This window comes from Nannobrachium achirus (assembly GCF_963921795.1).
Source record: "Nannobrachium achirus genome assembly, chromosome: 4".
Taxonomy (NCBI): Eukaryota; Metazoa; Chordata; class Actinopteri; order Myctophiformes; family Myctophidae; genus Nannobrachium; species Nannobrachium achirus.
The window spans coordinates 21,448,868-21,462,963 of record NC_137813.1 but is presented as its reverse complement, the minus strand read 5'-3'; the positions used below and the strand labels follow the sequence as shown (position 1 = coordinate 21,462,963).

General features: G+C 44.4%; 1 protein-coding gene across 1 annotated transcript in view; it reads left to right on the top strand.

The window, feature by feature from the left end:
- The window catches only part of dnaaf5 (dynein axonemal assembly factor 5), a 64,236-nt gene that overhangs the window by 11,288 nt on the left and 38,852 nt on the right, over positions 1-14,096 (top strand). Inside the window, exons 5-6 of the mRNA XM_080724803.1 lie at positions 1,585-1,817; positions 4,277-4,501. Of these exons, the coding sequence (XP_080580929.1) occupies positions 1,585-1,817; positions 4,277-4,501 (458 nt within the window). The remainder of the gene's footprint in view (positions 1-1,584; positions 1,818-4,276; positions 4,502-14,096) is intronic.

The window sequence follows — 14,096 nt, the reverse complement described above, 5'->3', positions numbered from 1 at the left end:
ATTGACAAATAGCAGATATACTGTACAAGCTCACAGCGCGGCACCGAGTGCCACGCTGCGAGCTTGTAGATCTGCTGTATAAGTCTTTGAATATTTCAAAAAAATCTTTTTGAAAAAAACTGTTTCTATGTCAATGGACCTCAAACTTGTTCATGTGAAGGACCCCCAAAATGGTATGTATTTGGCCACAGACCCCCATCTCAAAATATGTAGTTCCAGGGACAGGGAACCCCCCCCCCCCCCCCCCCCTGAAGCAAAATATGAATTGCAAATGTTCTCTTAAAAATACATATATTCAAAGATTTGCACACATTTTCAAAAATACCAGATCTACAATCTCTGTGAGCTTGTATATCTGCTATTTTTCAATAGCTAAAGTATACAAATTTTAAGGCCCCTCCACCTTGGGCCCTAGTACCTCAGTCCCACTCCCCCCCCCCCTTGTGACACCCCTGAGGGGGTGGGAGCAGAGAGAGACCCAAGGAACTGGGTGTGATCTGCAGAAAGCTCTTTGAGAATGCGTTCCACTTGCTCTGACAAGTCTCCCCCCGCGGAGGGAAATCTCGCTCGTAAAAAAAGTACAAAATAAATAGCTTTGTGTGGAAAATGGGATTCGGACTGCAGTCGACGCGGGACATCTGAAAACCCTGAAAAATTATGAGGGAAAATCTGTGGTGTTTCTTATCCCCCCAAGAGAGTTATTTCATATCGCCCAGAAGCTTATACAGGCTGTAAAATTCCACCAGAAAGGCCCTCACGTTGGGTCATAAAAGGCATATTTACAGTGGTCTGATTCTATGCAGGCTTCAGATCACATTTCAAGTGTTGTAGCATGAAGCCATGCGTAGCAGGGTTTCCCCCGGACTTCTTTAAGCACCAGCATCGGTGCTGGAGGAGTGAATAGCACGTGCACACGCATACACAGCACGCACACGCACACACACACACACACACACACACACACACATACACACACACTCTCACGGATCATTGAATGTATTCTTTTCTAGTAGAAAGCATGTCATCTTTTCTAACATCTGAATCTAGCATCTGGATGGTATTTAGGCTTTTAGGCATATTTAGGCTAAACATATGAGGCCAGCATCGATATTCCACAGATTAATATTGGGTTTTTCGTTTCCTAAGATAAACATATCATTCTGAAACGTGCTATTGCACTAACATGGTAGCTAGCTATCTTAATGGCCCTTCACCTCCCTCTCTCTGTCTCTCTGTCTGTCTCCCAGTGGTGTAAAGTAACAAATTACATTTACTTAAAGAGGTGGTGACATAGTTTTGTACTTTTCTGTTTTGTATGTGTCTATGGAGTTAACTTTACCTTAGGTCTTAGATCTTGCAGATCTGCTATTTTCAAAAGATTTGTATACATTTGAAAACCTAAAATGGGACATTCTGCATAATGAGTACTGAGTACTAATGAGCCAGTACTCAAGCACATCTTCAAATCCCGGATTTTGACTCGCAATAGAGTACTTTTACATTACAGTATTGATACTTTCACTTAAGTAAAACATTTGAGTACTTTTTCCCCACCGCTGCTGTCTCTCCCTGTCTCCTCCGCAGTGGAGCGCCCGGGCCTGGGTTGCAGGGAGCTGGTGGTGAGGAACCTGGGCAGGCTGGTGCCGGGCATCACCCACGACCTGACCGACTGGCTGGTGCCCACGCGCATCAAGACCTCCCAGCTGCTGGCCACGCTGCTGCTCCACGCCGAGGACCACTGCACCCAGCACCTCCAGCCCGTCCTCGCCACCCTCTACCACGTCTGCTCCGACACCGAGAGAGAGGTGGTCACCAACGTGAGTTTCAGGGGGGCCTTTATTTGATAGGAAAGTAGACTGAAAGGAAATTATGGGGAGAGATGGGGAGTGACATGCGGCAAAGGTCGTCCGGATTGGGAATCGAACCGGCGACGCCATCAGGCATCAATGCCTAAGTGGTATGCGCCTGGACCAGTAGGCCAGCGGGCGCCCCTCCATTATTTATTTCGATGAGATTTTTGCCTCCCAGGCCCAAGACTTGGAATATTTAGACATCTTTGGATAGGATTTTGTCCACAATTCCATGCCACATTGATGTTGGTACCGAGATGACTGGCGAACGTTGATCAAAATAACAATTCTTCTAGTAAGTTAAAGGGCCACTTCACCTCTGGTACAACCAGATCTTATTTTGTTGTTGTTTGGGACACAATCAACACAATCCTATTATTCTTTGTGTTCAATCTGTGTTTTGAGATATTTTAGTATTTCAGCTGTGCTAGTGATGCGTTTTGCATCATATGATGCAGCATGATGATGCAAAATGCATCATATGATGCAAAATGCATCACTAGCACAGCTGAAATACTAAAATATCTCAAAACACAGATTGAATACAAAAAATAACTCAGGATTGTGTTGATTGTGTCCCAAACAACAATAAAATAAGATCTAGTTGTCCCAGAGGTGAAGTGGCCCTTTAAGTAATGCAGATGTGTATTAATAATTTAACTCTTGAGAGCGTAACATTTGACACTCTCAAGAGTTAAATATCTGTAAGGGTTCATTTGGTTATCGACTCTCCCATCATTTAGCTGGGGACCACCTGGAACCCCCTCAAGGACCACTGGTGGTTCCCTGACCACTGGTTGAGAACCACTGGCATAGACAATCGGAGGAGGGGGGGTGGAAATCGTCATGGGAACGCCACTCGGGACGTATTTGTGTAGTATTGTCTTCATGGGTGGTCTCGACAGAATCCTTGGCTGTTCCTTAATCACTTTGACTCGTCGTACTTGACACAAATCATCAGTCGATTGTTGTGCCGTTTCTTTTTTCAAGCGGCAGGATATCCGACTTGTAAGCAGGTATTGCCCGACGCCATTTTCGTTCATATTTTATTTTTATTTCCTTCCACGCGGATGTACAGGGAGTGTTTGATGTTGTTTTCATATCAAGCGAGCGGAGGCTGGAGGCCTTAATCAGGACACAGCTGTTGGCCCTTGAGCTTAGACAGTACCAGTGATGTATGGTTCCATCCAGCGTTCTGGGCTCAAGGACTTGGGATGCACCTGCTGCTCGCATGGGAAACTTCTGTAGAACTTTGTTCAGTGGTGGCAGATTATGAATGGCTTCCTCTTTCTCCTGTCGCTCTCACCTCTCTCTCTCTCTCTCTCTCTCTCTCTCTCTCTCTCTCTCTCTCACTAACTCTCCTCACCTCTCTCTCCAGTATCGTCAGTTCAGCAAAAACTAAGGTATGGCAACATGACTGGTGTCTTGCACGCGCGCCTTTGTTCGTGTGCAAGACACCAGTCATGTTGCCATACCTTAGCAACAGGTAAGTAGTAGATAGTATTATTTTACCGCAGGCACAAGAAAAGAAAGTGTGTCACTGCTGCTAATTAACAACTACTAGTAAGACGTTGCGCCAATTCTTGGCCAGTGATGTATATCGGACCAGTTACCCATATATGGAGACCCTTGCATGATAGTCAACAGTGTGATGTCAGAACATGCCCATATATGGGCATTACCAAATATGGGCATTCCCAGATGCCCTTAATATTAATGACATCGGGACAGGGATCTCCATATACTGTATGGGCATAAAACGGACAAGGACGTAATTAATTTGCAAGTGTGACTCGTGATGACATCAGCAATCTCCATGTATGGGCATAAAAGGTACATCAAGCCAGAGTGTGATGTCAGAGTGGCAAACCCATTCTGTTAAGAGTGGTTCCCCTGACATCACAGTGACATCAGAGCATGATGTCAGAACGACAAACCCATAGAACCACAGTGTGGACATCTCAAGCCTATATTCAGGCCAGGTGCTGGATATCAAGGTATCAGATAATGGAAAGGAGAGGAACGCCCGCACACTGTTTATATGCCCCAGAAACTCACTTTTTATTTTAGGCAACTGCAACGTTTCGACAAATAGTCTTCATCAGGCAAAAGCTTCCATACCTTGCCATACCCATATGACACCTATTAGTGGCGTTTCCATAAAGCCTCTTAATGCACATACAATCTTTTTATGGAAACACTTCAAAATGCGAATAAACTTTAATTATCCGCAAAAAAATTATCCGCTTGGAGGAGGTGGATTTTGAGGCTTTATCGAATAAACTAAATGCATTTGTGAATGGAAACGGGACAGACAATAAATGCGAATAGATTATGACGTCCATATAGTCCTCCTTTAACACTTTCGAATACGTTTATGGAAACATGGCTTATGTCTCTCTCCCTCTCTCTCTCCCTCCATCTAGTGCCTGGAAGCTGCTAAGCTGCTGGGCACCTTCGTCCCTCCGGAGGTCTTCCTCAAGCTGCTGCTGGAGCACGTGGAGAGCTCCTCGTTCTCCTCCTGCCCCTGGGCGCCCCTGGCGGTGCTGTCTGCGGTGCTGGGGGGCTGCTCCGGACCCCTCCTCACACCTCACCTCCAGCAGATCGCCGACACCCTGTCCCAACCCGACGTCTGCCAGGAGAATCAACAGGTCAGCAGAAGGGAAGGTTTGGGTATTATGTAGTTGGGGGTCAGCCATTTAAAAGGCCCAATCACTGGCACAGTTTTTGGAGCAAAAAGGACTAGCATTTTGGCTTTCTCCAAGCACTGAGATGGGTCTTTTCTCATAGGTTAGACCTATGGAAAAACGTATATATCGTCGTTGTCGGGTGGAAACCTTGTATGTCCAAAACCGTATGTTTTGTATTTACCATTTTTAAAATGATTTAAACTAGTGAAAACAGACGATCTACAAGCACACTACGCCTCGCACTGCGAGGCGTTGTGTGCTTGTAGATCAGCTGCTTTCACTACTTTTGTGCGACGGCCTTGTGTGATGAAGCAGTGCTTCACTTTGCGAAGAAATGTACAAATTTGAAGGTTTCTGCCCTACAGTGACGATATATACATGTACAGCCTGAAATAGATGTATTGTACATACAAAGAAAACCTGAGTTGAGGCTTAACATTCACATGAAAAGTGTCTAGTGTAATTCAAGGATAAGGCATAAAAAGCTCTGGCACTTTTGTCAGGCTGTCCTGCACCAGCAGGTCTTGAATTATCCCATTCTCTGTTTGCAGCTGTTCCGTCTCCACTCTTGTTATATGATGTTGGCAGTGTCACAGAGGGTCATTCTGTGCTCTCTCTCTCTCCCTCTCTCTCTCTCTCGTCTGTGTACTTTCACTCTTCTTATTTCTGGCAGTGTCAGTGCAGCGATGATGTATTTCTCTCTGAATTGGTCCCTTTATTGATATGAATGTTCCCGCCGAGGAGCAGTATTATCCTACGTATCTGGGGAGTTAACGTCAGATTCTCTTTTCAGTAGAATTCACGTGAGACTGGGAGTTCAGAGGGTTTGCTGTAGGGCTGCATGCGCCTGTCCATTATGTTCTATGAGTGATTATATTTATCCATAGGTTTTTCGATTAATCAATTTGATTCATTGATAAAAAAAAAAACATGTTTTTTGCGATAATATTTTCATCACATATCTAATAATATTTATTTTATTATATCTATGTCAACAAATCAATGTGAACATTTTTGAATAGTTTTTATTTTATTTTATATATTTATAATCGATTAGCCTGATCAACCACTTAAAGGAGTAGTTCACCCCCAAAATTACTTTTTTCCTATTGACCTATATTATACTATGCTTCTGATTATTTAACTCATTAAAAGCCAACCCCGCGATGTCGCGGGAAAAGTAATAGAGTATCTATAGTGCCATCCACGCGATGTCGCGGGAAAAGTAATATATTACTGTAACGGCGAGTAAAAATACCTAGTACAATGGCCGACGCTCCGGAGACGAAATCCGCGCTGATTTGTCATCATCACGGCTCCACGAGCACACAATAGTCATCCCATAACATTGAGGTGGACGGCCGATCTCATCTTTAATGTCCATTATCTCAAAACTACACTTTAGAAGCTAGGATGGAGGCAGATGCTCGCTTATTTTACACAGTTATAAAAGCTCCCGGTCGGCCATTACACAACTCCACGTGGACACGCATCGGTTCCGGCGCACGATCCGATGACGTCAGACCGGAAGTACTTCCGGTCTAGACTTCTGGCCTTCAAAATAAGACAGCGGCCGTTAATGGGGCCGGGAGGGGGCACTCTGGACCCCCTAATCCGTTAATGTCCTGGGCTCAGAATGAGTTATATATTGAAATTCTTTATTTAGGATTAACCCCTTGAGATGAACCATCTCGTTTTCAAGGAGCTCCTTCTACAAAATACACACCATTAACTGTTGCACCCGTAATCTTAGATTAGTACGATTTGTTTTGGGTTTTTTATGCTTTTATTGTTAGAAAAGTAGACTGACAGGAAATGGGTAGAGAGATGGGAAGTGACACGCGGGAAAGGTCGCCGGGATTGGGATTCGAACCTGTGACATGCTGTCAAGGCATCAGAGCCTACTGTATGTGGTATGCCTGCGCCTGGACCGGTAGGCAGCGGGCGCCCCGCTGCACCCCTAATCTCCTGTTGAATAATTCAAGAACAGCTAACTGACTATCCCGCTATACATGCTGTTTTCCAAATATCGGATTTCAACGTTTATTTTCCGAATGCCTCTCCTCACACGCGACTGTGGAACATCCTCCCATGAGCTCGCACATTTCAAACATAGCTTTCATTTTCTTTCCCCTTTTTCCAGTTGAAATCCCATTTTGCTGATTCTTTGTTGAACAACACGGCCCGTCTGTGTAAAAGTCCCAGCGGTGCTCCAGAACTCTTTTCCTCTTTGTCCCAAATTTGTTTCTCTTTGATATCAAAATAACAGGCTGTCAGGGAGCTATTTTCACCACCCACCCACACACCACACTACAAGAATTTCCTCCCTGGGTTAATGACAACAGAAACGCCACTAATTTCACCTGACCCCTGCACAGCTACACTGACCCCAACCATCAGGCAGAGCAGGCCAGGCCTTGTTTTGTTTTCTTTACTTTTTTTTTTTTTAACAGTCCTCCACAGGTTTCAGCACCAGTCGGGGTCGGCCAACCCCCCAACTTCACCCCTGTCCACCTACCGCCTACTCCACACGACGTTGACACACCGTTAAAAATCCCTTTAAAAAAATCAAAGCCAGAGCAGTCAGGGCTGCTGATGGACGGGATGGGAAGCGGACCCGTCCCCCTCTCCCCTCGTAACCCCCCGTTCCCCTCGTCCCCGTAGGCCTTCAACCGCATGGGTCAAACGGAGACACCGCACTAGCAGGCCGGGGTCACGCGCTCTCACACAGATGGAGGCAGACCTCTGCTTCCTCTCTCTGTATTTCTCTCTCTCTCTCTCTCTCTCTCTCTCTCGCTCTCTGCGTCTGTCTCTCCACATTAGGTGTCTCTCTCTCTCTCTCCGTGTCTCTCTGTCTGTCTGGAGTCTGGGTAGCATGTAACCATGCGGAGACACAGAGAAAGGGCACCTGCGGCATTCTTCGAAAACAGACAGGGTTCATGGCAAAGAGCAAGGCCAGGTCACTGCTCAGCTGTAAATAACAGACAGGAGCACCTGTGCCCACGCACACACACACACACACACACACACACACACACACACGCACACACACACACACACACACACACACACACACACACACACACACACACACACACACACACACACACACACACGCACACACACACGCACACACACACAGTGTCACCTGTCTCAGAAGCTACGCCAAAATGGCAAATTGTCCACCAAACAGTTGACCAGTCCGGAGTGCATGTACTGTGTTGCGCCACAGAACATACAGTGCGCGATGTGGGACTAATTAGATTGTGTTAGATAGTGTTTTAATTAACTGCAGACATGCAATAGACAAGAGGCTTGCCTTGCAGACAGCTGCTGCAGCAGAGAGAGAGAACGGTGCTAAAACTTCACATATATATACATTTTAAATTGCAGACTCAGTCCCGTGTTATTATATATTATTTTGGCAACGTCAGAAGTTTTAAGACGTGTGTGCGTTTTGATCCTAACTTGAGAGAGTTTTGCACCACTGGGACCAGTCTCAGAGAGAGAGGGAGAGAGAGAGAGAGAGAGAGAGAATGAAGTTGAACTTGGACAAAAAAAGAAGCCAGCTAAGAAATGAAACATAAATAATGTTCAAAGTGAATGGATGGAGGGGGTTCACGCCAGGGGGCAGAGGTGAAACCACAGCGCGCAGCAAGGAGTTGCAGAGCAGCCTGGATATGTGGTGTTTCCTCACCACTCTGCTTTGCCATCACTGTTTCAAGTCACTGCAGAAAATGTAGGGGGCAAGCTTGTGGTCTGTTAACCTCGTAAACCCTAGCATGACGTCCCTATTTTGGGCCATTCTTGACGAACAATTTCAAAGTTTTCCAAAATAGCGAAAGTTGCTAGGGAAGCGACATGTTGTGAGCTTGTAGATCAGATATCTTTTTTTGCTATTCGTCATACACCAAAGTATATATACAGATCAGTCTAAATGAATTAGAATATTGGGTAAAAGTGGATAATTCTTGAAACCTTTCATATATCTTTTGATTGTAGATACATGGCACATTCAGTGAATTATTTCAAACCGTTTTTGTAAAATATATATATATATATATATATGGCATACAGCTCATGAATATCAAAAGTACATATTTCAAAAAATTGCAGTATTACACGAGACCACTCAAAACAAGGATTTATAATTGAGAAATGTCAACCTTTTGAAGTCAGAGTAGCTTGAAGTCCAGTGGGAAGTTTCTGCAGTCAGTTATGATTTGGGATTCTATTGCATCTGCCATAGAATCATAGAATTGTGTATTCTTACACAATATTCTAATTATTTTAGATTGATCTGTATGTACAGTATATATAGCTTAACCACTTAAACCCTCTAGACTACACCAAATGTCTTCGGCTGATGTTCCCGCCTAGAGAATATGGATGCTGGGGTTCATGTGGGTCATATGGAGCAGCAGCAGCAGCAGCAGTGGGTTCCACTTCTATCGGCTGTCTGCTCATGAATCACCTCTTTAAAGGGGTGCCCCCCCCACCCCCCACTCCCCCATACCTTCAACTCCCAAGCACAATCCATAACCCCGAGCGGCCCTGCCATGTTGTTGTGGGGTTGCCATGGCCACCGAGGCATCACAATATCTGCAGGGCTGCAGTAAACGAGGCAGTGACACATGCAGACCCAGAGAGACGGGGAGGCCCTGGCAGTGAATTAGCAGGCACATTTACAACCTGCCCCGTTAACGCTGAACATGTCTGTAAAAGGCTGTGATCTACAGTAGCCCAGAGGATCGGTGGTGGTGGTGGTGGTGGTGGGGGGGGTCTGTCTCCTTTCATCTCCACTGTACGTGCATACTCGTGCTGTGTTAGCCTAAATACACACACACACACGCACGTACACACACACACACACACACACACACACACACACACACACACACAAACACACACCGACGTGCCTGCCCCGCTCGTTCCCTGCCCTTCGTCATGTTTTGACAGCACCCTTGAATGCTCTATGAAGATGGAACACGGGGGAAGAGGGATAAGGTGCTGCGTGGCAGCCCCAAACCTCCTGTGTTTGTATTTTAAACACACACACACACACAGACACCAGAAATTGTCTGTGGTGGGGGGGAATCCCTAGCACTGGTATTTCGTCCGCCCCCCCCCCTTTTTAAAAGCCTGCTATTCATAACTTTCTTTTGAGAATACAACTAACTTCATTTTGCCCTACATGTCCCGGAGCGTGTGTAAATGGCAGTTAACACAACTGTGGTGGTTGTTGTTGGTCTGCCTGCTCTGTAGAGGGTATGTGCATACATAAAGTGAATGGCAAATCGAGTAGGCAAAGTGAGTTTAATGTAGTTTAACGTCTTTAATGCAATCAGATAGGATATTTCTGTTTGGATGTATGGGCTGTCAAGGCCAGAAAGTAGGTTTTTGCCACTCAGTAGGCGTTCCCGCATAACCTCCAGGTATGATGATGATGTCACACGCATACCCTCTATTGAAATGTATATCCCGCAGTCGGGTAGGACCCCTACTGGTCCACAAGTGGCACTGCATGAAGCTCAAAACGCAATATATCCCCCCGCCCGCAAAAACAGGCTTTCTTCTGCATTAGCTCAGCAGTATAACTTTCGGCTCACACGCCAGGGACCGGGGGTTCGAATCCCGTGATGGGACAAGAAAGTTGCCTCTCGCAGCTTTAAAGTATCGCTGAGTGTGTGTAATTTGGATATCCAGTCAGTGTAACGAGACCCTTACAGCGCATCCCCCGGGCCCCTGAACCAGGTGTATCTCACCAGGCACCAGGTGTGTCCACCCGGTGATTACAGCACGCCACTTTTTCCGCTCTCCGTCCACCCCCATAATAGTTGTTTTTGCCAGGTACTGTAGATAATGTAATGCAATGCCTTATGTCTACACCAGAGGTCTTCAACGTTTTCAGGCCAAGGAAGGACCCCTTAGTTGAGAGAGAGATGAAGCAGGGACCCCCACAACCTTTTCGTAGATTCCATATAGTTTCATCGGTTGACAGCACGATCATCATTGTATTTTGGATTCATGTCAATTTGTGTTTTTAGATGTTTCTGTACTTGGTACTTCTACAAAACTTCTTTGACATTGATCTTCAGGCTCACAACGCCTCACAGCACGAGGTGTTGTGAGCTTGTAGATCTACTATTTTTGGCTAAAGTTCTCAGAATATGGACGCAGTGATGTCATTACGTGCGCATCCCGCATCAAAAACTCATTCAAGTCGCCCAGGGACTCATTCATGTCATGGTCCTGGGGTCCCGGGGATGCGCCTCCATTGGAGTCCATGTTAAAATAATTAAAATACTTCTTCTACTTAAGTTGCTATATTAGTTAGGATAGTTTAATTTGTGTTTTAATGTATCGTGTAAGATAAACACTGTAAAGATTTATTGTCAGTTAAACCTGGAACAGCTAAAAACTATTTTCTCTAGTGGTTCTCAAAGTGGGGTCCTGGGTCCTTGAGGGAGTTCCAGGGGGTCCCCAGATAAATGATAGTTAGGAACCAAATAGAACTTTATGGGTCTGTAACTCGGTGAACAAATGGAACCAAATGGACCTGTTCCATTTGTACTCTAGTATTTTAACATTTAATATAAATTGGGGTCCCAGTGATATAAATATAATTAAATGGGTGTCTGTAGCCTAGTGTATTTAGAAATCCTAGTTCTAAGTTCAAACATTAGCCAAATTGTAAAATAAATATAAGAAATAGGTAAACATTTTGAAAATAGCCGATCTACAAGCTCACAGTGCTCGAAAACATTGTATTGAGGACTCATAAAACTTTTCTGGGACCCATTTGAATGACCACCTGTGGGTCCCGGGACCCATTACATTGAAAACCTAGTAACATCACTGTGGGACGTTAGTGTTCAAGATTTGGAGGACCCCCTGTAGTGACTCTGAGGACACCCAAGGGGTCCTAGACCCCCTGTTGAAGACCCATGGTCTACACTAACGTCCCCTGCATTCTGCCACTGGTTTCTTATGGCCGTTGTTTCTCAAAGTCCTTTAATTTCCCAAGGACAGTTTGGTTTGCAAATTATGCCACGGACCCCCATAACTGACAGTTTACGAATGGAACCAAGTGGACCTTTACAGGTCCATTTGGTTCCATTAATCCATTTGTACATTGTCAGAGTTACAGACGTGTAAACTATCAATAATTTTCCTGGGGACCCCCTGTTGGGGAAGCGAGGAAACCCTGTTGCGTGATGGCGGGGTTTCGGTGCACATGAAGGTGTCGTGTAGACAACGGGCTGTTATCCAGTGGAGGAATACGTATTCAATTTGTTTTAAGTATCAATACTGCAATATAGAAATACTCTGTTACAAGTATAAGTCTGGAATTCAAAATGTACTTGAGTAAATTACGAAAGTAATGGCATCAAAATATACTTAATGTACAAAATGATGCGACGCGTTGTGAGCTTATAGATCTATTTTCAAGCAGCCTAGGTATAAAATAGGGCTAAATTGGGCTAAAGTTTTATAATATAATTTATATCTGCAGTAACAACTAACTACTAGTAACTAAAGTTTTAAAATAATTGTAGTGTAGTAAAAGTACAATATTTGGATCTGAGATGTAGTGGAGTAGAAGTACAAGTATTGTAAAGTAAAGTACAAATACAAAGAAAAATGTTAGTTGTAATTGTAAATACAGTACTTAATTAAAAGTAGTTACTTTACACCACTGGTTACGCCTGATTTATACATTTATCCACTTATCTGTGACTGGGAGCAGCGGCTTCACAAGGGGGGGTGGGACTGAGTTACTAGGGCCCAAGGTGGAGGGGCCTTAATTATTTTATACTTTAACTATTGAAAAATAGCACATATACAAGCTCACAGCATGGCACTCGGTGCCGTGCTGCAAGCTTGTATGTCTGCTATTTTTGAAAAGTTGTGAAAACGTGTGTTTGAATATGTATTTTTTAAGCAAACATTTGTAACTAAATTGTTGCTTCTGGGGGGTCCCTGGAACTAAATATTTTGAGATGGTGGTCCCCGGCCAAATGCATATCATTTTGGGAGTCCTTCACATGAAAAGGTTTGAGCACCATTGACATATTAGGAACATACTGTAGGTTTTTCAAGAAAAACCATAGAAGGATTTGAAATATTCAAAGACAAAATGTTCAAGACTTTTCAAAAATAGCAGATCTACAAGCTCGCAGCTGTGAGCTTGTATATCTGCTATTTTTCAATAGTTAAAACACAAAATGTGAGTGAATCTTTGTACCCAGGCCAGGGCCCAGAATTTGGTGCGCCAACCCTGACTGGGAGACAAATTTCACACACGAGTCGTGAACGCGCACTTTTTCATGCGCGTCAGACAACTTGTGAGTCAGGGATCGGGGGAGAACCCCGGCTGTTCCAACCACCGCGCGCCTGGGAGTGGAGAGTCACTCAGTCAACCTCAGGAAAATATTCTCATGCACTGTAAACAAACACTCTGATTCCAGACGCCTATAATGAACCGTCACCAATGGTGTGTGTGTGTGTGTGTGTGTGTGTGTGTGTGTGTGTGTGTGTGTGTGTGTGCGTGTGCGTGTGCGTGTGCGTGTGCGTGTGCGCGTGCGCGTGCGCGTGCGCGTGTGCGTGTGTGTGTGCGTGTGCGTGTGCGTGCACGTGCTTGTATTGCTATACTTGCGAGGCCGTATGTAATTTAATTTTTTATGTTCAGGTTGGGCGTAGGGTTAACATTTGGCATTTAGAGTAGGGATGGTCCGATCAGGTTTTTTGGAACCGATCAGCGAGCACCGATCGCAAAAGTTTGATCACCCGATACCGATCAATCACCGATCCGATCAAGTTATTATTTATATTTTCTAAATGTTAATGTTTTAACTTTAATTCATTCATTCACTCATGAATTCATTTATATATTTGCCTTATAGTTATTTACCAGCATTACTATGTATTTATTATCATAGCAGTAACTAATTATTCCTTCAGCACTGTGGAAATCAATACCCCAAAATGGCCTCAAGTGGGCATACTGAACGGCTGGTTGATCGGATGCACCGATCGGATCGGATCGGTGAATTTACCTTTTGATCTAAACCACCGATTATCGCCGATCACGCTTTGATCGGCCCGATCCGATCCATTGCCGATTGATCGTAACATCTCTAATTTAGAGGTTACAGTTTACAGTTACTGTTTAGGCATTAGCAGACGCTTTTAATCCAAAGCGACTTACAATAAGCGGATAATACATCACTATAATAAACAAGATAATATGTCAGAACATCAACAACAATATAACAAATGCATATATGAATATCAATCTAGAAAAACAATATAATCAGTAAAAAATAAAAAGTTTCTAAAAACCTAAAAAATGCTAACTAGCTTCATGTATGGTCATTGAGTGTTTCAGTAGTAGTGCTATGGGTTTAGGTGGAGTCTGAAAAGGTGAGTCTTCAGTCCACGGCGGAAGCTAGGGAGTGAGTATGTTGTTCTAAGTGCGACAGGGAGTTTATTCCACAGTGGGGCCTGGAGGGCAAATTGTTGAGGACGAGTGGACTTTTGTCCTGGGGTTTTT